This window comes from Narcine bancroftii, chromosome 4, assembly GCF_036971445.1.
Source record: "Narcine bancroftii isolate sNarBan1 chromosome 4, sNarBan1.hap1, whole genome shotgun sequence".
Lineage (NCBI taxonomy): Eukaryota > Metazoa > Chordata > Chondrichthyes > Torpediniformes > Narcinidae > Narcine > Narcine bancroftii.
This window is the reverse complement of record NC_091472.1, coordinates 212,231,780-212,256,612: the sequence shown is the minus strand read 5'-3', so window position 1 is coordinate 212,256,612 and position 24,833 is coordinate 212,231,780. Positions and strand designations below refer to the sequence as shown.

The window sequence follows — 24,833 nt, the reverse complement described above, 5'->3', positions numbered from 1 at the left end:
GCACACCTTTTACAAACTCTAAGCCATCCAGCCCCTTCACAGATTGTGTTTCCTAATCTATATTAGGAAAATTAAAATCCCCAACTAACACAACTCTGTGCTTATTGCACATCTCAGCTATTTCCTTACACACTTGCTCCTCCAGTTCTCGCTCCCCACTAGGTGGTCTATAATACACCCCTATAATTGTTAGCTCACCTTTTATATATTTTTAATTGCACCCATACCACCTCCCTTGACGAGCCCTCCAATCTATCATGCCTCAGCACAGCTGTAATATTTTTCCTGACAAGTAATGCCACACACCCCCCCCGACCCCTCCAATTCTATCACACCTAAAGCAGCGGAATCCCTGAATATTTAGCTGCCAGTCACAACCCTCCTGCAACCGCGTCTCACTAATCGCCACCACTTCATACTGCCAAGTGTCTATCCACACCCTCAGCTCGTCCACCTTCCTTACAACACTCCTTACATTGAAGTAAATGCTCTTCAGAGACCTCCCACATCTTACCTTCTGCCTATCCCCCTCTCTACTGTCCAGACTATTATTCATTACCATCATCCCTCCCCCATCATAGCACCAGTCCCTTTCCTCCTCGATCAACTGTCGTTCCACCCCCAAATTTTGTCTACTACCCTTTTCTCTTTGCTGACAAAACCTCTCTCTGCCATCCTCCCTCACATGAACCCGTTCCCCCAACCATACTAGTTTAAAGCCGCCTTAGTAGCCCTAGCAAACTCCACTGCCAGGATCCTGGTCCCTCTGGGATTCAGATGCAACTCGTTCGTTCGGTACAGGTCCCACTTCCCGAAGAATAGGTCCCAGTGATCCAAGAACCAGAATCCCTGCCCCTTACTCCACCCCTTTAGCCACCAATTCATCCTCCACTTTATACTATTCCTGCCCTCACTGTCGCGTGGCACAGGAAGTAATCCAGAGATTAACCCCCTTTGCGGTCCTTCTTCTCAGCTCCCTACCTAACTCCCTATATTCATTTTTTAGTAACACTTCCTCCTTCCTCCCTATGTCGTTGGTACCAACATGTACCACGACCTCTGGTTCATTACCCTCCCCTTTTAGGATGTCTTGGGTATGCATAATTACATCCCTGGCACCAGGGAGGCAAACCACCATCTGGTTTCCCTTATCCCTGATCTGTCCTCCTGACCATCGAATCCCCTATAACTATTGCCCTCCTCTTCCTTTCCCTACCCTTCTGGGCTACAGAGGCTGACCTTGTGCCAGAGATACACCCACCACTGCCTTCCCCAGCCTGATTGTCCCCCCCTCCCCAACAATACTCGAGGAGGAGTACCGATTGTTGAGGTCTACAGACTCAGTTGCTCTCTCTTGAACCTGACTCTTCCCTCTTCCCCTCCTAACAGTAACCTACTGACTCTCTTCCTGTGGCCCTGGTGAGACCACCTGGCTGTAACTCCTATCTATGATGGCCTCACTCTCCCTGACCAGAGCGAGGTCATCGAGCTGCAGCTCCAGTTCCCTCATACTGTCCCTGAGCACTGCAGCTCAGCCCACCTAGTGCAGATGTGGATGTCTGGGAGGCTAGAAGACCCCAGTACCGCCCACATCTGACCCTGAGAACAGCAAACTGCTCTCACACACTATCTCCTCACCTTAAAAGAGAAAAAGATATATATTATATGTTACCTGAGTCCCGATATGTTCATCCTCAGCCTCTGCTCATTGAAGCCCCTCAAGCAAAAGCCTCGAAGCCCCACTCCTTCACCGGGCCACTCACTCACTGGACCACTCCTCATTGGCTGCTCCTTTGCCTTACTCCCCTTTTTATTGGCCCTTGACCAATTAACCCCATCACTCTGACAGTGAGATAGGTTCAGAGATGGCTGGAAGATAGACAGCAGAGAGTCATTGTGGACATCTGTCTGTCAGGTTGAAAGCCTGTGATGAGCGGGGTGCCTCAGGGATCGGTGTGGGTCCCTTGTTGTTTATCTTTTATATTAATGATTTGGAGGAGAGGGTGGTTAACTGGGAAAACAAATATGCAGATGATATGAAAATAGAAGGAGTGGTGGATAGTGAGGAAGGTTTTCTTGGATTACAGAAGGATTTGGTTTGTTTGGAAGAGTGCGCTGAAAGATGGCAGATGGAATTCAATGTAGACAAGTGTGAGGTGCTGCATTTCGGTAAAAATAATCAAAATAGGACATATACAGTTAAGGGGAGGGCATTGAGGCACGCAGAGGAGCAAAGAGACCTGGGGGTTATGGTACAGAGTTACCTTAAGATGGATTCCCATGTAGACAGGGTGGTTAAGAAGGCATATGGTATGCTGGCCTTCATAAATCATAGTATAGAGTATAGGAGCTGGGAAGTGATGGTGCGGCTGTTTAAGGCATTGGTGAGGCCAGGTTTGGAGTACTGTGCTCAGTTCTGGTCTCCTAATTATAGAAAGGATATAGATATGGTGGAGAGGGTGCAGAGAAGAGTTACAAGGATGTTGCCTGGCTTACAGCATCTAGAGTACAAAGAAAGATTAAGGATACTGGGACTTTATTCATTGGAACATAGATGGCTGAGAGGGGATTTGATAGAGGTATTTAAAATTATGAAAGGAATATATAGACTAGACATCAACAGACTCTTTCCCCTGAGGGCAGGGGAGGTTGGAACAAGAGGGCATGAGTTAAGGGTAAGGGGGCAAAACTTTAGGAGAAATATTAGAGGATATTTTTTCACTCAGAGAGAGGTGGCAGAATGGAATGATCTTCCGAATGAGATAATTGCGGCAGGGTCCCTTCTGTCATTTAAGAGAAGGTTGGATGTGTACGTGGAGGTGAGGGGGTTGGAGGGTTATGGGCGGAGAGCGGGAGGTTCGAGCTAGTGGAGTTGTTCTAGTGAACCGGTGCGGACTCGAAGGGCCGACATGACCTGTTTCCGCGCTGTAACAGGTTATATGGTTATGGTTATAACTCTCTCCAAGCTCCTCCTTCTTCCTTCTTCCTTCCTGCCCAACACCCCCTCTCCCCCACACCCTGTTCTTCTTCATCCACCTGAGTAAACAGCAACTCCATCAAGCTTCTCAGAACTGCTTCCTCCCCTTCCCCAGGAGTTTGCAGAGGTCTGGTATGATCCCAGAAACCCTGCAAATTTCTCCAGGGGTGCGTTGGAAAGTGCGCTGACCGGCTGCGTCACGGTCTGGTGCGGGGACACCAATACCCCTCAGCATGAAGCCTTCCAAAAGGTAGTGGACGCAGCCCAGGACATCACAGGCAAAACCCTCCCCACTATCGAGCACATCTACAGGGAAGGCTGCCGTCAGAGAGCAGCAGCGATCATCAAAGACCCACATTGCCCAGCACATGCTCTGTTCTCGCTGCTCCCATCAGGAAAGGGGTGCAGGTGCCACAAGACTCACACCATCAGGAACAGCTGCTACCCCTCCACCATCAGACTCCTCAACGACAAACTCAGAGACTCATTTAAGGACTTTTACTTGCGCACTTTATTGATTTTCTTTTTGTTCTCTCTGTGTTGCACAGTTAGTTTGTTTACATTCATTATCCATTTACAGTTCTTGTTTACATGTTTACGCTGTGTACAGTTTTTCTTTGAGCGGTAAATTTGCCACAGGAAAAAGGAATCTCGCAGCTGTATGTGATGTATTTCTGACAATAAATCTGCCATCTGATCCGCACTGATCACAACAGTGCAAACGTAGAATCTCAGTCACACAGCACGGAACAGGACCTTCAGCTTAACTTGTCGCTGCCATCCAACAGGTCCCATTTGCCTGCATTTGGTCCAAATCCTTTATTTTTTAAATACTTTATTGATGTTGACATTATGCACAATTGAACAGTAGTTATATATTGTAAAATTCAAGAGAAGAAAAAAAAACAGCGTTTTTGGGACCCCTGTTAATACTGTTTGTCCGTGCATGGCTGGCCCACCCCTTGCTGGTTGTTTCCGTGGCCCCTCCCCTAATAAAGGTGGTGTGGTAAACCACTGTTGTACGTGTTTGTCTGGTTGGGCCCACCCATTGGCCGGCTGCACCTGTAGCCCCTCCCACAGTAGTAGGAAGCTGACTGCTCCACAGCCTCCACCCCCACCTTCCCCCACTGCAGGGCAGTCAAGCAGCAGGTTCTTTAGTGAATAAAAGCCTGTCAGCCTGTCTTTGAGTAATTGCTGGTGCATCAAGCGGCAATGCCATAACCCCTCCCCCCAGGACAAGCTCGGGTCTCAGGCCAGCTACGTGAAACGTGCCTTCTGTTTAGGGAGCTTCTAGTCTTTGGATGGTTATTGATGGTGCAACACCTATCACAAAGCAAGGTTAAAAGCTGACACGTAGGGATCAAGTGATGGCAACCTGGAGATGGATAACACAGCACCAAAGCTTCGGAACAACCCGGATTGATAATTGTCCATAAATGGGCCCCACGTCTTTTGGGAAGTTATCATTTGACTCTTTAATGGCATATCTAATTTTTTCCTAAACTTAAACAAGACATAATATTGCTTAACCATTGTTTATGTGTAAGTGGAATTGTCTTTCCATTTAATAAAAACTGCACGTCTGGACATTCCATATTCTTTGAAATCCTTTGTCCATAGATCTGCCCAAACGAATTTTGAACGTTGCAGCCCGTTCCAGATATGGAAAGGCCTCTGAGTGTAAAAATTGGCCCTCCAAGACTCCATTTCTTCTCATTTTAAACCTCTGCTCTCTATAGTTCACACTATAGAAAAAGACTGCGAGCGTTCACCTTTTGACCCACCACCAGGGAAAGCTTACTCCTCCATCCTGAGCTAGTGGACATTGTCCCAGCAACATCCTGGTGAATCTTTCCTTTCCAACTCAGTGTCGTCATTCCTATAGCTGGACGTCCAGACCTGCATGCAATACTCCTCAAGGTTCCTTTCATTGCCATACGGCAGACAAATAGGTTACATTTTCAAACCATTATTGCGTGACGAAGAGTCACCATTAGTCTTGCCCAGTGCCCCATGGCTTCACCTCCGGCGTTCCTGCAGGCCTTACAGACTCACGTTCGACCCTTAAGTTGCCCGAGCTCCGGATCCAAACATCCGACACGATCAGGAAGCCTCCAGCGCCCAAGGTCCTTCGGGAGCCCTTTCTACCCCCAGTGCCCTCTTGTATCCTAGAACCTGGTTCCTGTGCGAGTTCCTGGGGCCCAGGTGCGAGTTGCCTCTCCGACTCTGTGTGTGGTCTCGCCAATGCTTTGTACAGCTGCATCATGATGTCCCAACTTGTGTACTCATTGTTCCACCCACTGAAGACAAGATTGTGCGCAGTTTTGGTCATCAACAATTTGGAGAGAGACTGCGGAGATGTTGCCAGGGTAACAAGGTCTAAGGTATTGGGAAAGGTTAAATAAGTTAGGGCTTTATTCTTTGGAACATAGAAGGTTGAGAGGGGATTTGATTGAGGTGTTTAAAACTATTAGGGGTTAGACAGAGTGGACGTGGAGAGAGCTTTTTCCTTTAAGAAAGGGGAAGATCCAAACGAAAGGACATGAGCTGAGAGTTGAGAGCAAAAGTTTAGACCAGTGGTTCTCAACCTTCTTTTCCCTCACGTCCCACTTTAAGTCATCCCTCTACCATCGATGCTCTGTGATTAGTGAGGGACTGCTTAAAGTGGGAAAAGAGTGGGAAGGGAAGGTTGAGAATCATTGCTCTAGACCCAATTGTTTCTGAAATCTTTTGCTTGTTATTGGCCCATTTCTTTTGGAGTTCTAAAACCGTGCACAGAACGAATCAGGGACGATTAAAACAGGCCATCTTGGTTGGCCTCTCTTGGCCACACCAACTTAAGTGATCTCCTCTAGTCCCACCTATCCATAACCCTCCAACCCCCTCACATCCATGCACTTATCCAACCTTCTCTTAAATTACAGAATTGACCCTGCTGCAACCACCTCTTCCACTCAGCCACCACTTTCTGAGTGAAGAAGCCCCCCCTCATGTTACTTCTAAACTATTTGCCCCCTAACCCTAAATTTACAACCCCTCGTTCCAATCTCCCCTGCCTCAAGGGGAAGAGCCTATTCACATCTACTCCATCTATCCCCCTCATAATTTTAAATACCTCTATCAAATCCCACCTCAACCTTCTACGCTCCAATGAATAAAGACCCAGATGACTCAATCTTTCTCCATATTCTAGATATTTCAATCCAGGCAACATTTTAGTAAATCTTCTCTGCTCTCTCTCTACCTTATTGGTATCCTTCCTATAATTTGGGGAACAAAACTGCACACAGTATACCAAACTTGGCCTTGAACAGTCTCAACATCACTTCCCAACTCCTATATTCTATGCTTTGATTTATATATGGAGTGCCAAACAACTTCTACACCATCAGGGAACTATGCACCTGGATCCGTCGCTCTCTCCTACAACACTCTCCAGGGCTCCACCATGTACTGTGTAAATGACAATGAGTTTATTGTCATATACAGTGTGCAGATGCATTGAAATACTTCCGTGCTGCAGCTAAATAGGTACTTGGTTTAAAAAAACTTACAAAACAACACTAATTGAATTAAAAAGACAACAAATGCACAAAAATAGATAAATATTCAAAGCTCTAGTGCAAATAAATCCCACCCTGTGCTATTTTGAGCTGTCGGTGAACTGAACCCACTACCTTTTAACTTCAAAATGGAGCAATCAGGGCCTAACTGCCTGATGAATTAACTGCGGCATAGCAATGGATGAAGGTAAAGATTCCATTATTGCCGCGTAATAGAATGCAACGTACTTGAAATTCTTCATCCACCGTCAGGCAGGCAGGCAGCCATTTTGTCCAGCGCCAGTTTCCGAGATCAGACTCAAACCCCCAGGCCTGTTCAGCCTTGATGTCAGTGGATCCTAACCTTTGCCTCCAATTCGCAGGGGAAGGATGGGGGCGGGAATGGGGGGCATTCCAGGACTCGAGGGTGTTCAGGGACGGTGATGATCTGGATGGGTAAATGGGCCAAACATTCTCATACTGTTATCTCCTTCACAGTGACAGGGGGTAAAGAGAAAGGACAAAAAAAAAAGACTGAAATATTGATCGATCGTTCATTAATTCCAACTTTATTTTCCCCTAAAACAAACAAGAACCAAAAAATAGAAGACAGAAATGCTTTTCATAAATACCTACTTTTAATTTCTCTTTTTTATAAAATCTCAAGACTTTTGCAAAATATAATACATACAAAGTTTTAAACTATATAAAAATGGTGATGATGGGGTGTGACAGCCAAAGCCAAACTTTAACTTAGACCCCGGCGTAAGGAGCTGAGATATGTTCGTCAACTATGTACAAATTGCTGGTTTGAGTATCAAGCTGAGAAATCATTCAGGCATAAATAAACTTGCATCAAACCCGTATTCAGCTAGAAATACTTAGAATTATTTACATTCATTATTTGGGGTGGGGGGGGGAGGGAAAAACAATTTACACTATTCCCAAAGATGTTTTTTTTGTGCCATAGACTCCAAATATTAATTAAACATCTCAAATGTAAACCATCCTGCCATCCTGCTGCCCAATTTGCTGTCTCTTTGGAGGCCTTTAAAAGATGGAGCAGCATTTTAGAAATCGCAACATGGAAATATCTGGGAAAATATTGCAGTTCCATCGCTTTGAAACAGCCTGCCGTTCAAAATCCAGCACCACTGAGCCGAGGAACGGGTGCGGCGACTGCTCCGATCATGTACTGAAGCGATCGGACTCCTGGTAAAAATGCGGAAGGCATCTTGCTTTTGTGGGTGCGAGGTGGCGCCAAAAGATGTTGGTTGAATGGGGCGCCTTTTGCTCATGCCTTGAGGGAGGGCGAAAGCCCGAGACGTTGGCTGTGTGCCTATATTGTTGCTACACTGTTTGACCTGCTGAGTTTCTCCAGCATTGTGTTTTTTGTGACTTTTCACCAGATCCATTGGCATGTTTTGGGGGGGGGGGGTGGGGGGGATGGTGTGAGGTGATGGTAAATATGACCTATGCTTTGAGATGGGTCAGAGAGGGGACACTGACATTGAATTAACGTCCACTCTAAAGCACGGCACAACTGACCGTATGGGACGTCACTCGTGCCCCAGATTGGGTACTGAAGTCTTCAGGCAGATGAACTAGGACCCCATGGGTGCCTGCCTCCAGAGGTGAAAAACGTGGCCGACTGGCTCACAACTCGAGCCCGCACCAATGACAGGAGGCTTCTGGGTCACCCGCCTCTCTCAGCGCGAGATGGCAAAGCGGAAGTGCGGAGACCAAGCCCAGGGTGGGCAAGCACACAAGAGTCAAGGAGGAGGAGGTTTCCATCAAAAACAGGGTGCAGAGAATGCTGACCCAATTGCCAAGGGTTTCCCCTCAGCGTCAAGGCGAACTGCAGTGACAGCAGAATTCACATGGGTGTATTTGGAGGGGCACGGACCTGCCGGATTAAAATGACTTCACAGACTGGGGTGGGGAGGGTGGGTCAGAAACACACTCATTTGAGAGTGTGAGGGGTGCGGGCAATGGACGGTAACACAGAAGCAGGATGGTGCAATGCCTTGCCCCACCATTCACCCACAGCTGGCTTTCTCTCCCACTTCTCTGTACAAACCTACAGGTTTAACTCAAACTTAACAGGAGGACCCTGTATCTTTTCTCAACCTCCTTCTCCCGATAACCCTTCCTTCTAATCAAGAACTTCCTCTCTCTTAAATCTACCCAAAGACTGGCCTCCACAGCCGTATGCAGCAACAAATTCCATAGATTCACTCCCTCCCCGGGTAAAACAATTCCTCCTCACCTCTGTTCTAAAGGACTTTTTTGTATTTTGTCCTCTGGCCCCCAGATTCCCCCACCAGAGAAAACATGTGCCTTGACATATAGCATTGGTGAATCTTCTCTACCCTCCCTCTATTGAAAACATATCCTTCCTGACACGGGGTGGGTGGGGGGGGGGGGGGTGGGGGTTCAGACCCATCCGTAATATCCCAGGTGTAGTTTCACCAAAGCCCGCAATGTTGATAAATCTCTTTTTAAATTTAAATTTTAAATTTAGATGTGCAGCTCAGTGACAGGCCCTTCCGGCCCACGAGCCCAATTACCCTATAATGTCCGATACGTTTGGAAAGGTAGGAGGAAACACCCCCCCCCCCCCGGGGAAAACCACACAATCATGGGGAGAGCGGACAAACTCCTTGCAGACAGCGCGGGATTCAAATCCTGGTCCCGATCGCTGGTGCCACCCTCAGTTAACGAGGTCCAAGGCGTTCTCCACATTCTTTTGTGCCTCAAGCATTAGCCCACTTTAAAACTGATGGGTCTCCTCGAGGAAAGAGGTGAACCGAGCTGCTTAATGGACCGGAGGGTCACAGTTGGAGCTGCTGCCTCGGAGCCAAGTTCAACCTTGGGCGCTGTCTGTGTGGAGCTTGCAAGTTCTCCCCATTCCCCCCCCCCCCCCCCCCCGGGTTCCTCAGAGGCATGCAGAGTTGGCATTTAATTGGCTGCTGTAAATCACCCTCAATAGAGTGGGTGAACGGTTCTGGGGGGTGGGAGAGAATGTAGGGGGGGGTGGAATTAGTGAAAGGAGGTGTTGAGACTTGGGCCAGAGTTAATGGGTTGAAGGGGCTGTTTCCCTGCTGGTAAAGTCAGCGATTGAAACTTGAGAAATATTTCTTGGAGTTGAGCTTTTCTAGTTCCATTAGTGATATTTCAGCAAATGATCTGTGTTCTGCAGCTAGCTGGCAATTGGTCGCAGGCTGGGCTGGGCCTTTCACTAAGAGTTTCAACTCTGCCGAGACTGATGCCCTCCAAGCCTCTCCTATCAAGTGTCACTCAGCTCCTGTGCCTGGGTCTACAGGTGCATCACACCCTGCCCAGAGGCACCAAGATAACCGCTCACCCAAGGCCGCAAAGAACTGCAGAGACTTGTGAGGGGAGCTCGGACCGTCACACAAACCAACCTTCTCTCTGTTGATCCTCTCTCACTTCCTGCTGATTTGGAGAGTTCCCAACTGGCCCTTACTCTCTCTTCCCCTGTCCATTGGGAACATGAGCATGGAAACTACAGAGTTGAAGGGTACTTCCTGCTGTCATCAGGCCCTTGAACGACTTTCATTGATCAAAGATGCCCCTTGCACTGTTTAACAGCACTTTTTAACATTATACACAGCTCCTTTGTCTTTATTTTGTTCTATCTGCTGTGTTATGCATAGGTTAACCTGTACGTAAAACAAAGCTTTCACTGTATCTCAGTTCACAAAATCAATTCAAGTGCTAACTCTAACCCTCTCTCCCAGTGTAATGTAAATGGACAAGTTCGGTCACAGGCCTCATAAAATAAGGTTGTTATTAATCTTTTGCATTGACTATTTCCGTCCCCCTTTGAACATGTTTTGTCCTGATTCTCCCTCAAGTACTTCGATGCTGCTTCATGCACCCATGATGAGCTCATCCACTTTGCTGCCAACTTCCACCCCGACCACACACTCACTTGGTCCATCTCCAGCAATGCTCTCCCATTCCTCGATCTGTCTCCATCTCGGGAGACAAGCTCTCGACAGGCATTTTCTACAAACTCACCAACTCCCACAGCTTCCTCGACTACACCTCTTCCCACCCTGTCCCCATGTAAGGATTCCATTCTATTCTCTCAATTCCTCCACCTCCATCATGTCTACACCCAGGATGAGGACTTCTATGCCAGATCTTCAGAGATGTCCTCCTTCTTCAAACAACATGGCTTTCCCTCAACCACCATCCACTCAGCCCTCACCCACATATCCTCCCATTGCCCTGGCCCCCTCTGCCCCTATCCACAACAGGGACAGGATTCCTCTTGTCTTCACCCACCACCCCACCAGCCTCCGCATCCACACATCCTCCTCCATCACTTCCACCACCTACTTTGAGATCTCACCACTACTCATATTCCCCTCTCCTCCTTCCACAGGGACTGCTCCCTCCATGACTCCCTTGTCCACTCCTCCTTATCCCCTTGGGACCTACCCCTGTGACTGCAGGAGATGGTTCACTTGTGCCCCCACCTTCTCCCTCACCTCCATTCAGGGCCCCAAACAGTTCTTCCAACTGAAGCAACACTTCACTTGTGAATCTGCAGGGGCCGTCGACTGCATCTGGTGCTCTTGCTGTGGTCTCTTCTACATCGGAGAGATGGGCACAGACTGAGAGATCACTTTGTGGTGTATCTCAGCTTTGTCCGCTGCAATAAAGTGGATCTCCCCATTTTAATCCCCCCCTCCCATTCTCTTGCCGACATGTCCATCCATGGTCTCGTGCATGGCCAGATTGAGACCACCTGCCAATTGGAGGGACAACACCTCATCTTCCTATTGGGCACCCTCCAGCTAGATGCCATTAATGTCGACTTCTCTGGCTATCCCACCACCCCCCTCAACATCGTCTCTCCATTCCCTCTCTCCGTTTGCACAGACATGATAAATGCTACCTAGTCCCTATTCTTCCCCCGTTGTTTGAATTCTGAGACTTTCTGATATATCCTGCTTCTGACTTTTCTGATTTTCCCTTGGAGAAAGGCTCAGGTCCGAAACATTGGCAATATATCTTTGTCTCCTATGGATGTTGAAAAGACTGGTCGACTTCCTCTGGCGTTTCAGTGTGTTGACTCCCTCAAGTACAGAATGGTCCCAGTTCATAAATCCAGGACTGCCATCTGGGTCGCAAAGAATCAACACACCAGATGAAAATGGAAAGTTGTATCCCGATTAATGATTACAAATGAGGCCATTCAACCCATCAAGTCTAGCCAGATCCTAGCAGGGTACTCCCGTTTGCCCTCTCCTTCTCTCTCACAGATGCCCATCATCTTCCCTTTGAATCCTTTCACCACTAAGCTTCAGTATATGCCCAGAACGTGGAAGGAAACAGGAGCAGCTGTAACAGGAGCAGGTGTAAACTCCCACCCCCCCAATCAGGCAGCCAATGAAATACCTCGTAGGTGCATGTTCTGGTGCAATGTGGGAAACCAAGCGGTTGTGCAGTGCACAGCAAGATACCACACAGAGCAGCAGGGCACTTTAGGCCGAGATTTGCCCACAGAGTCCTCCAGACTGTGAAGGTGGGGCCTTGGTTTCCTGTCTCTACAGAACATCCCAAGAGAAAAACATAACGAACCACTAGCAGGCCATTTCAACCCTTGTGCCTGACATGCCATTGAGAAAGATTGAGGCTGTTCTTTGAGTTCAGCACCACTGAAATGTTTAATGACCTCAAGTGGCTGAGAAGCCATTTCTCCAATTATTGTTTTAAGAGGTCATAGTTGTTCGCTCGTGCCTTTCCTTGAAGCTTTGCCAAGGAAGCTTTGTACAGCATAGTTGGTTTTAATGCGTTTTTCCACTTGGAAGCTGCGATTATTGTATACACTACACAGACATCAATATGTTGTGACAAAGTGGGAACATTGGTCAATAAACACTTAAACATTGTGACACAATGGCACCACTGGAAGATCTGCTGCCGCTCAACATGAGAGACCGAGTCAATCCTCTAAAACCTTTCTCTTCCCACTCACATCCCACTTTAAGTAATCCCTATGCCATTAGTGCTCTGTGATTAGTAAGGGATTGCTTAAGGTGGGATGTGAGTGGGAAGGGGAGGTTGAGAATCACTGCTCTAGACCTAATTGTTACTGAAATATTTGGCTTCAGAAAAATGATCCTTTGGAGTTCTGAAACCATGCACAGAACGAGTCAATGAGGGACAATTAAAACAGTGGTTTTCAAACTTCCCACATCCCACCTTAAGCAATCCCTCACTAATCACAGAGCACTGATGGCACAGGGATTACTTAAAGTGGGATGCGAGTGGAAAGAAAAAGGTTGAGACCCACTGGTCTAAAACCTTGATGAACTTAGAATACTGTGTTAAATTCTGGTCACTTCATTACATGCTTTGGAAAGGATGCAGAAAGGATGTAGCTGGATTCGAGTTATAGGGAGAGGTGGGACAAACTGGGGTTGCTTTCTCTGGAGCGTTGCAGGCTGAGGGGAGACCTGGGAGAAGTTTTATAAAATTATGAAAGACACAGGTAGGATAGACGAAAAAACACACAAATGCCAGAGAAACTCAGCAGGTCAAACAGACCCTTTATGTAGCAAAGGTAAAGATACATCCCCATCGTTTTGGGCTTGATCCCTTCATCAAGGTGGGGAAACACGAAGATAGGATAGACAGTTACATCTTTTTAACAAGGGCAGAAAAATGACACATATCAGAGGAGGTGAGAGTAGGAAAATTTAAAGGAGATGTGGGAGGCAGGAATTTTTTAAATCAGCGAGTGGTGGGTGCCTGGGATGGACTGCCAGGAGCCGTGGTGGAAGCAGATATGATAATAACGGTGCAGAGGCTTCCAGATGGATTCATCGATTTGCAGGGAATACAGGGACATGCATCATAAGAAAAAGGAGCAGGAGTAGGCCAGCTGGTCCATCGAGCTGTACTGTTCTCTGTTCCAACCCTGATCTCATGTGCTGTCTGGGTGGAGTTTTCCTACATGGAACCTCTCATCATTCCTCGTTCCAAAGAGAACAAAAACCCCTGGCCTCATAGATGCGTTCTTCAATCCAGGCAATATCCTGGTAAGTCCCCTCTGCAACTTCTCCAGAGCCTTCATATCCTTCCTGTGATGAGGCGATCAGAACTGAAAACGATACTAAAAGTATGGTCTAACCAGAGTTTTACTAGGGCTGCAACATTACCTCATGGTCCCTGAACTCAGACCCCCGACCAATGAAGGCCAACAGATGACAAGCCTTCTTCACTACCCCATCAACCTGCGTGGCAAACTTGAGAGGTACCATATATGCTGGGGTATAAGACGACTCGTAAAAGATGACATCCAGCATTTCCACTTTCAATGTGGTTTTGGACTCTACTCGCCATACGAGATGACCCCAGGTCTGGCACGTACCGCTGACCGGAGGAGAGATGTTATCACAATATTTAAAAAACCCAGTAAACCAGTGGTTCTCAACCTTTCTCTTTTCACTCACATACCACTTTCAGTATTCCCTTAACCACAAATCTCCACGCTCCCCTGCGTATAAAATCCAAACCTTAACCATAAATCTCAGCACTCAGTGCTCTGTGATTATATGAGATTCCTTAAGGTGGGATGTGGGTGGGAAGAAAAAGTTTGAAAACCATTGTTTAAATCGTCCCTCATTGATTCGTTATGTGCACCGTTTCATAACTCCAAAGGAAATAGGCCAAGGACAATTTTTCTCAAGCCAAATATTTCAGTAACAATTGGGCCAAGAGCAGTGATTCTCAACCTTCCCTTTGAACTCACACACCACCTTAAGTAATCTGAGCACTGAGATTCGCTGTTAAGGTTCGGATTTTATATGCGGGGGAGCACTGAGATTTGCCGTTAAGGTTCGGAATTTATTCTTGGCATATCAAACAACCCCTGGTTTTCGGATGACATTTTTAATGTCTTATATGCCGGCAAATATGGTATATGGATTTGGAACCCAAACTCCCTCTGTTCGTCCAGTTATCCCTTAGTTCCTTCCCTCATCCCAAAGATGTGGTTTGGTAGGTAAATTGGCTGTTGTAAATTGTCCTGGATGTGTCGGTGTGAGCAGTAGGGTCTAGTGGGTGGGGGTGGGGAGAAGCTGGTTCCTGTGTAGGGAAACTATGAAGGTGAGGCTGGATATCTACCAATTTTTAATTGTATTTATCTTCATATTTGGCACAGGTGTGAACCTGTTCTATGTTCTGTGCCATCAATAGGTGAGATTAATGTAGATATAGGTTTTGATGATTGGTGAGGACTTAGGACTTGTTTTCCTAGAATATCTTTCTACGACTCTGTGACTACACCCAGGACAAAACTTGTTGCAAAGTGTGTTTTGGACACTTTACCTTCACAAAACTCTGACGGAGAAGCAAGCAGCCCGTTGACCAATGATGTAGATTTGAATGGAAAATCGCACGACCATTGACCGCGCGCGTGGTTACCTCGTTGACAGAAAATTGCTCTTGGGAGGAGGGTGTTGGAAAGTTGGCATGAGAAGGCAGTGCTGGGGTTTAGCAGGCTGTTGGAGACCATATTGCTGAGTGTGGACAGGGGCATAAGGTTGCCCACCACTACCGAGGATCATGCTGAACCCCACACACCACCCCTTCGTGGTCATTTACCTCACTCGCCAAACTTCCTGTTTCACTCATCAAGCTGCCAAACTGGTCACTAATCCAGGACCATCGAGCTGCAAATTGTCCCATTCCCTCTACTTTTACATGGACGCCCCTGCCTGCCCAAGTCGGCATCCTGGGCTGGTCCCGATTTGTCTGAACCTTTCCTGCCCATGTGTGAGAGGAATAGATTGGGTGAACGCAGGGTCTTTTTGCCCAGAGTAGGGGAATTGGTAACCAGAGGTTAAGGTGAGATTAAACAGGAAACCTGAGGGGGCGATGTTTTACACAGAGGACCGTGGGTGTATGGAAGGAGCTGCTGGAGGAGGTGTTTGAGGGAGGGGCTACTGTAATGTTGAAGAAAACAAATTGAACAGATGGGTGTAGAGCAGTGGTTCTCAACCTTTTTCTTTCCACTCATACCATGTTAAGTAATCCCTATGCTATCAGTGCTCTGTGATTAGTAAGGGGTTGCTTAAGATGGAATGTGGGTGGGAAGAAAAAGTTTGAAATCCACTGTTTTAATCATCCATCATTGACTCGTTCTGTGCACGGTTTCAGAACTCCAAAGGAAATGGAGCAATGACAAGCAAAATATTTCAGTAACAATTGGGTCCAGAGCAGTGATTCCCAATCTTCCCTCCCCACCCACATTACTTCAAGTAGGATGTCAGTGGGAAGAAAAAGGGTTGAGAACCACTGGTATAAGAGTTGGGAGGTCATGTTAAAATTGTACAAGGCATTGGTGAGGCCAAATTTGGAATATTCTATTCAGTTCTGGTCACCAAAGGATGTGAACAAAATAGAGATAGTACAGTGAAGATTCACCAGAATGATACCTGGGTTTCAGCTCCTAAGTTATAGAGAAAGGTTAAACAAATTAGGTCTTTATTCCTTGGAGCGTGAGGTGAGGGGGATTTGATACTTTAAAATCCTGAGAGGGAATAGATGAGGGTAGACTTTTTCCATTGAGGAGAGGGGAGACTGAAACAAGAGGACGCGAGCTGAGAGTTGGGGGAAGAAAAAGTTTACATGCAATACATTACTCAGCGGGTGGGGTCTGTGTGGAATGAGCTTCCGGTGGAAGCAGCTACAATTACCATCTTTCAAGAAAAATTTGGATAGGTATATGGATGTAAAAGGTGTGGAGGGTTATGGGCAGAGTGCGGGTCAGTGGGACTAGGAGAGTGTGTGTTTCGGCACGGACAAGAAGGGCCATGATGGCCTGTTTCCCTGCTGTCATTGTAATATAAAAATTTTTCTAAGCAATCGCAGAAATGAGTACTCTATTAATGTGATGTTTTCATAGTTAAATTGTTGGAAAAAATGAATTGCCTGTGTTCACACCTCATGCAGGAGACAAGTCTGCAGACTTGCCCTGCAATTGCAAACTTCCCACACTAAGTCCCCAGCACATTGACTGTCTGGTCCTTCCAAGCGTTCTCCCAAAAACAGTGGCATAGCTACTCGACCTGGGTTCAATCCTGACCTCTGCTGCTGTGTGAAATTTGCACATTCTCCCTATGACCACATCCCCTCCCCACCCCATTGGTTTCCCGCGAGTGTGCTCAGGTTTCCTCCCAAAGATGCATCGCTCGGAAGGTTAATTGGGTGGCTGTAAATTTCAGCTAATATGTAGGTGAGGGGCAAACTGGGAGGTGGGGGGAGGGTGGTTGGTCATGTGCAAGGATAACCTTAAAAAATGTGTGTAGTATCAGTGCTGGTTAGCACAGACCCGATGGACTGAAGGGCCAATTTTAATGCTGTGACTCTTTTTTTCTGTGTTTTAAATCAGAATAATTAAATCAACGAGGTGACCTCCCTCACGGGTCTGTTTAACAAACTTTCTTAACTCACAGACCACCTGAACCACATACGAACCACATATGGCAGTGGTCCATGGACCACCATTCAAGAAAGTTGGAAGGCGCATACAGTTGCAAGAAAACTTTTAGCGATCGACCAAACTTTCAATTTAGCAAACTGCATCAGCATTTGTGGTGGGAAATACATTGCAGTAAAAGATGCAAGAGAGCTGGGGGAAGTTGGCAACATCCCCGGAGCCTGGCCAAATGGACTTGTTCAACTCACAAGCAACCAATGCAAATCGAAGGAACAATAGATTTAAGTGAGCCCGTCAACATGGTTTAGTATTAATGCTCAACAAAAGACAGACAGATAAATCCTGGACATCATGAATCACAGGAAGAGCCCTGACAGGACACAGTTGTTATGACACGCTGAGCATTTGATCATTCCTTGTTTCTTTAATGCTCACTTCTTCATGAGATAATGGGGTGGCCAATACAAAGCAAAAACCTCCCTGATAAAAGCAGCTGTAGCAATAAAAAACCCCACCCTCCTTCCTGCTCTTGCGTCTGGCTGGCAATTCAGCTGTGTGAGTTTTTAATTCTTTCCTTGATACTGGGGCCGAGTGTCCCTCTGTCTGGTAAGTGGCTGGGTCTGGGGTGAGTTGGGGGAGGGAGGGGGGTGCTTGCGGAATTTGCTCCCTTGTTAGTAGAGGTTGACAATTTCACCTGTTTCATTTCGGTTCGGGGCACCAGGCACCCTCACGAACCTGAGCCACACCCATCTGACCGCCAACCCTGGTCCACTTTTTGTTTTAAAATGAGTCACCCAGATGATAAAACGCAGACTCTGGAATCTGGAGCAAACAATGACAGTGGAAGTCTCAGCAGGTGAGGCAGAATCCATGGAGAGAACTAAAACTGTATTTCTGTTTGGGACCCTTTCTCCAGGCAGCATGGACAAAGGGTCCAAATTGGAGACGTGGATGGTCCGTTTCTCAGAGTCCCTCCAGTTTGTTTGTCATTGGCGCTCCTGAAATGGCTTTAATGGCCAGCCATCCTGCCTGTGAGACCAGAGACCTGGCCTCTGATGGGGTTGGGGAGAGGTCGCACCTCCGCCCCCCCCTTTAAATTCTCCTGCTTATCTTTTCTGAACAGGGTCTCTGGACCAGGTGGCAGTGGGAGGGGCCCCCTGCTTGAGAGACCCTCCACCAGCATTAGGACAGAAAAGCCACTCACCCAAAGGGAGAAGGGGCTGGGGGACCCTGTCGTTTCATGTAATATGCTACTCAAAGGCTAAACTCCGGTGGGAACTGCGTGCTTTCACGTCGCACTCAGTTTTTATTAATAGCCCCAGGAGAGGAGGGGGGGGGGGGTCCTCTTTTATCCAAGCCCGCTGAGAAGGAACTTGCCAAACTCTGACTGTGGCGTGCTGCAAAGGCGGGAGGGGCAAATAAGCTTCTTTTGGGGGGGGGGAGGAATTCACAATTGTGCTGGCGAATCTCAGCAGGCAACGTCCCTAGGCAGGTAGAGGTAACCTGCCCTTTCCTTTCCCTCCCCCACCTCTTTATTCAGGTGCTCACCTGCTCTTTGACGAAGGGCTCAGGCCCGAAATGCTGGTCACCCTTTACTTCCTACAGACGCAGTCACCTGCTGGGTTTCTCCAGCACTGCTGTGCATTGCTCGACAATTTCCCAGCAACTGCACAATTTCCCGTTGAACTCTTGCTGGTGCAACAAGTTGAGTCGGCCCAACTGAAATGCAACCGTGCCAGGAAAGAAGTGGGGGGGGGGGGGGGGGGAGGGGGAGAGAGGGAAAGAGATTCCGAGATACTGTCGGATAGGGCTCTGAAGTGGGCAGTTTATAAACTCGTCAAATACAACACAGGCCACACGTCGACAGTGTAAAAAGACTCACTGGATAAACATCACCTCAGGTAGGTGTACCTTGGTGTGCATGTGTGTATATATATTATATATATATATATATTATACACGTACATGTTATACATGCTCATACAAATGTATACACATTTATATGCATATGTACATATACACAACTTTATATATGTACACATACATGTATATATACACTTGCATATGTATACACACATGCATGCGTTCATACACACAGAGACATTATATCGGGCAGTTTGTTTACCGTACATGCATGCATGTGACCCCTTTGCTCCGAGATTCAGGCGTGCGTCAGCGCCAGTTGCTTGCGGTAGGCTGCCGACGTCCTGTTCGCTAGCGATGCGCTGGCTTGACTGTACATCGCCGCCCCGGCCAGCTTCCTCCCGCGGCAGCAGCGGCCGGTGAAGCGCCGCCACGACTCCAAAGTCTTCCCCGACCAGATCCAGACGCCCGACGTGATGCCGACGGCCAGGCACATGAAGTACTTCAGCATGAAGACGGCGTACTCGGGCCGTGGGGAGGAGTCGGGGAGGCCAGGGCATGGGCAGCTGAGCGCCGCCTCCCAGCTCTCCCTGGAGTGCTGCTCGTAGATGAAGCAGGCGACCACGACGGTGGCTGGCACCGTGTAGAGCACGGTGAAGATGCCGATGCGGATCATCAGCTTCTCCAGCTTGTCCGTCTTGGTGCCCCCTTGCTTGATCACGCTCCGTATCCGGAACAGGGAGACGAAGCCGGCTAGCAGGAAGGTGGTGCCGGTGAACAGGTAGACCACCAGCGGCGCCAGCACGAAGCCCCGCAGGTTGTCCAAGTTCTGGTTGCCCACGTAGCAGATGCCGGCCACCGGGTCGCCGTCCACGGAGCTGAGGGCCAGGGCGGCGATGGACTTGACGGTGGGGAGGAGCCAAGCGGCCATGTGGAAGTACTGGGAGTAGCCCGCGATGGCCTCGTTGCCCCACTTCATGCCCGCGGCCAGGAACCAAGTCAGAGACAGGATGACCCACCAGATGGAGCTGGCCATGCCGAAGAAGTAGATGAGCAGGAAGACCACGGTGCACAATGCCGGGCCCGTGGTCTCGTAGTGGATGTGCTGGTAGTCCTGGTCGCACGCCACCCTAGCGTGGCCGGCCGCCAGCCGCACGATGTAACCCACCGACACGAAGAGGTAGCAGGCGGACAGGAAGATGATCGGCCGCTCCGGGTACTTGAACCTCTCCATGTCGATCAAGAAGGTGGAGACGGTCGTGAGCGTGGAAATGAAACACAAGACGGACCATAGGCCGATCCACAGCGTCGCAAAAGTCCTCTCGTCCTGGTTAAAGTAAGGCTGGTAACAGGGGAAGGCGCAGTTGAGCAGGCGGCCGGTCCTCACTTTGTTGTAGAGCGGGTGGCTCTCCTTGGAGATGGGGACCAAGGGATCCTTGCAATGGCATTTCCCCGAGCAGTCGGCCTGGCGCCCTGGATGGGACCAAGAGGTTAGCGAGTTCTTCTTCGGGGCCGCGGAGGGCTTACGGAGCGGGGGTGACGCCGTGGTCGCCTCGGACCGGTTGTAATCCATGCACAGGTGGTCCTGGTCGCCGAGCACCGGGAGTTGGTCGCAGTTCATCCGCTCCGGCCACGCGAAGCCGTACTGCCTCATCAGAGGAGAGCAGCCGGACTTGGCTCTTTCGCAGACCGATCTGCACGGTGGCAGGGGTTTCATGTAGTCCGCCAAGCAGATCGGCGTGTAAACGCTGCACAGGAAGAAGCGGAGGTCCGGCGAGCATTGGATCTCCACCAGAGGCCAGAACTGGTGAACCTCCAGTCCCGCCTCGTCCTGGTTATCGTGGTTGAACTGATTCGGCATGTAAGTGTGGTTGTAGCCGATGCCTTTGCACATGGGCACCGTGATCACCTGGCAAACCATCGCCTTGGACGCGCAGAGACCGACCCCCACGAGCCCCACAAGGCAGAAGCAGACTTCTTGCCAGCGGGGAGCCATAACACCCAGTTGAAACAAGGATCCACAGCCGGCCCCTGACGCCTGGCCTCGAACTCTGCCTCCGAGCTTTTACAGCCCTAATTCTTCCACTGCCGGCAAGGTTAAACACGGCCACACCTGACTTCTCTCAAACATAACTGGCTGGATTTGGACTTCGAGTGAAATGTGCGCCGACATCCGAAGTGCCGTCTCGAAAGCAAATCTATGGGAAGGGGGGGGGGGGGGGGTGGTGAGAGGAAAAAAAAAACAGAATCTTAACATTTGCTACAACCTTCACGTGCTTTTCCCCGTTCACTTTGCGCCCTCTTCCTCAATAAATTGCTTCTGATCAAAGCGTCTGGAGCTGTCCCTGTTTGCGCTCGGATCACCGAGGGCCCCACAGAGGGATTAGCAGCCGGTTCAGGTGGAAACTTTTCGAGACATTCCAAATGTTTCCTTCCAATGTGATCTCGCTAGGTGCTAGGTTCCTTGGCGCCGGGCGAATCTTTTCTCCCCTCTCCTTACAGTGAGAGAGGGGGGTAAAACAGCCTTCGAAGCCCACGTAAACTCTCCATCTCCCTCCTACGAACCGCGGTGACCGTTTACCTTTTCCTCCCTTCCACCTCTTCTTCCTCTCCCCGAACTGGGCGCCAGCTACGGATCTCACCCGAATACGACTCCTTCCCTTTGCCCTCTGCGCTCCGCTCCCACTTGCGGCTCCGCCACCAGATTGTTACTTTTTCCTGAAACACACAATGTAGCCAAGGTAAAGCTCGAGCCTGTCAATCTGCGCCATCCGCGACCAACCGGAGAGCGCCTTTCACTGACAGCCCCGCCTTCCATCGTCCTTCTAACCTAATCGCCGGCCAGATGCGGGGACGCGCTGCCCATTCCCAACCACAAGGCTCAAAGGGATAACTCGGGGCGGCCAATCACGCACCCAAGCGCTTCCCGGGGACCTCGCCCACCTGAGCAGGGACCAATCAAATGCCCAATCTAAGTAACAGCCCACTTAGAATGTTATCAACCAATCAATAAAAGCAAGTCGCTGTATGTAAAGCCGCCCCATGTTAAAGCGGCAACTCTCACATTGTATTTGGAGAGGTGGTTGGACACCAAATCCTCCAGGATCGGGCCAATCTCCTTTTACCTTGCAAAGGATCTTTGCGCAGCGTTAAGGCGTGAGATTGTATCTGTCATGTGCGTTTGGCACTCGTACAGGTCTTTAAAGGGAAACTCTAAATCGGACACCAGTGGTCTGGTTTTTAAATAGAAGTCTGTCTTGCTCCCTTCACCAACCTTGTAGGGGGCAACTGGGTGTTCCGTTATTCTGGTCCACGATGCATTTTTCATTAGCAAACCACACAGCCGCTATCAGCGCGTAAATCTTTATCACGGCCCCCTCAGCGGAACCAAGGCAAACTTTGAACCTTTGAGTCAAGTCTCATTATCTTGTGTGTTCCGTCAGGGCAGATGGAGGTGGTTCAGCTGTGTGTAATAAAGGAACGCTCTTCCTTGCACCTCTTTCACGCCTACCTTTGCACCTCTAACAGAGTTGAAAAAGTTTGAATGAGTGACCGTCTTTTGGGACGTCAAGGGGAAAGCAGCCCCCCTCTCCCCCCACCGTCTGCAGGCAGATGCCTTAATCGGGGAAGATTCACTTCCATTACGGGCACCGAACTCCAGTCCGCAATGTGAGACGGCGCCTCAGGAAGGCGGGGAACATCTCAAGGACCATCACCCCTGGGCACAACTTTTCCCTCTGCTACCTTCAGGAAACCTGCTTTCCGGCACCGCAAGGTTCAGTCAACGGGTTGAACCAACAGCTCTCAGGTTCATGGATCTCCCCGTACCTGTCCTGGTCATCCCCAGAACCACCAAAACCTGCAGGGCCGCATTTGTATTTTTTAAATGTTTTATCTCTGTCTTGACATATTGTGGTGCGGGTGTGACCTCACTTCAGGCTGGCCCGCCTCCCACCTTGTCGATCCCCAGTAAAGGCTGGTGGCCCAAGTCTCCTCCCTCCTTAGATCCGGGCCAGCAGCATGTTGCCCAATGTTTCTGGATATTAAACCCTTGAATCGCTAGCTTCCTGTCTGTTTGTGGTTATCGATCGCGTCCACAGTGTTAAATTAATATGTAGTATGGAAGGGGAGGGCGTTGAGGAATGCAGAGGAACAGAGAGATCTTGGAATAATGGTTCATTGTTCTTTAAAAGTGGATTCTCATGTTGATAGGGTGGTGAAGAAGACTTTTAGTTTGCTGGCCTTTATAAATCAAATCATATAATATAGGAGCTGGGAGGTGATGTTGAGACTTTTCAAGGCATTGGTGAGACCAAATTTGGAATACTGTGTGCAGTTCTGGTCCCTATATTATAGGAAGGTATCAATAAGGTAGAGAGGGTGCAGAGAAGATTTATTAAAATGTTGCCTGGATTGCAGTGTCTAGAATACAAAGAAAGATCGAGTCGACTTGGTCTTTATTCATTAGAGCGTAGAAGGTTGAGGGGGGATTTGATAGAGGTATTTAAAATTATGAGGGGGATTGATAGAGTAGATGTGAATAGGCTCCTCCCCTTGAGGGGAGGTGAGATTGGAACAAGGGGTCATAGGTTAAGGGTTAGGGGGCAAAAGTTTAGAAGTAACATGAGGGGAAATTTCTTCACTCAGAGTGGTGGCCAAGTGAATGACCTTCTGGAAGAGATGGTTGCAGCAGGGTCAATTTTGTCATTTAAGAGAAGGTTGGATGGCACTATTTTATCAATAAACTAATATACATTAGTACCATGTGAGGGGGTTGGAGGGTTATGGACAGGGAGTGGGTAGGTGGGACTAGAGGAGATCACTTAAATCGGTGGGGACTAGAGGGGCCGAGATGGCCTGTTTCCATACTGTAGTTGTATGGTCATAGTAAGCAATAATTTCGGTGCATCTGTATATTGTTCATTTTATTTATTAAAGATAAAGATTCCATTATTGTCACATAATACTACATTTAGAATGTAATATAGCTGAAATTCTCTGACTTTTGTCTACTGTCAGGCAGACAAAGCGTCGCCACTTTGTCCAGTGCCCCTCACAGACACCTACAGCACCTGGTGTCCCTGGGCTGTCTCCCCACCAAGTACTAACCAGGCCCGAGCCTGCTCAGCTTCCGAGATCAGACAATCCCAGGCATGTTCAGGCTATCGGGGGGGTGTCAGAGCACATACATGACACATTACATACAACCCTGAGATTCTTTTTCCTGCAGGCGAGACAGAATTGCCACTTATTGGTGGTGGAAAGAAAACTCTACACAGTGCATACATGTAATCAAATAAAGAAATGTAAGCAGATAACGAATGTAAACAAACTACAATACAGAGAGAGAAAATAATCAATAAAGTGCAAAAATGAGAGTCCTCAAATGATTGAGTTTGTCGTTGAAGAATCTGATGGTGGAGGGAGGGGTAGCAGCTGTTCCTGAACCTGGTGGGGCAGGTCTTGTGGCCCCTCCACCATCTTTCCTGATGGTACTAATGTATATTAGTTTATTGATAAAATAGTGTCATTATTACATGAAATTGCTGTTGCCTGCTGTAAGGCGGACAGATTTGCCATTGGAAGAATTGCCTGGAGCACCTCTTGCAGTTAGAGAGAGAGAGAGAAGCAAAAGTTAGTTCCCCTCCACCACCACCACCCCTCCCCCAGAGTCACCAAATGTACGTAGATTTGCCTCCAGTGCTTTACCAGCCCCTGCAGCCACACAGAGTCTGGTCCAAACCATTGGCGACCCGAGCTCCAGATCCGAACATCCAACATGGTCAGGAACCCTTCAGCGGCTTTGGCACCCCTCGCATTCCAGTTCCAATACCTGGTACCCCTCCAGCCAGTTTTGAGCTAGACTCCAGCCCGATGCGAATCTCCTGACAGCAGCCCACAGCTTCCATGGGTTTCTCACCTTGAGTCACCAGCAGCCCCGCCGCACGTCTTTCATCCACAGAGC

General features: G+C 48.5%; 1 protein-coding gene across 3 annotated transcripts in view; it reads right to left on the bottom strand.

Moving 5' to 3' along the window:
• LOC138761571 (frizzled-5-like) overlaps window positions 1-21,692 on the bottom strand; it is a 75,142-nt gene extending 53,450 nt beyond the window's left edge. For all 3 annotated transcript variants that reach the window (XM_069933884.1, XM_069933885.1, XM_069933886.1), the window contains exons 1-2: window positions 21,450-21,692; window positions 19,136-21,066 (exon numbers count right to left, since the gene is read on the bottom strand). In XM_069933884.1, coding sequence (XP_069789985.1) covers window positions 19,167-20,864 — 1,698 coding nt within the window. In that variant the 5' untranslated portion in view covers window positions 20,865-21,066; window positions 21,450-21,692 and the 3' untranslated portion in view covers window positions 19,136-19,166. The remainder of the gene's footprint in view (window positions 1-19,135; window positions 21,067-21,449) is intronic.
• Between the last annotated feature and the right edge of the window lie 3,141 nt (window positions 21,693-24,833).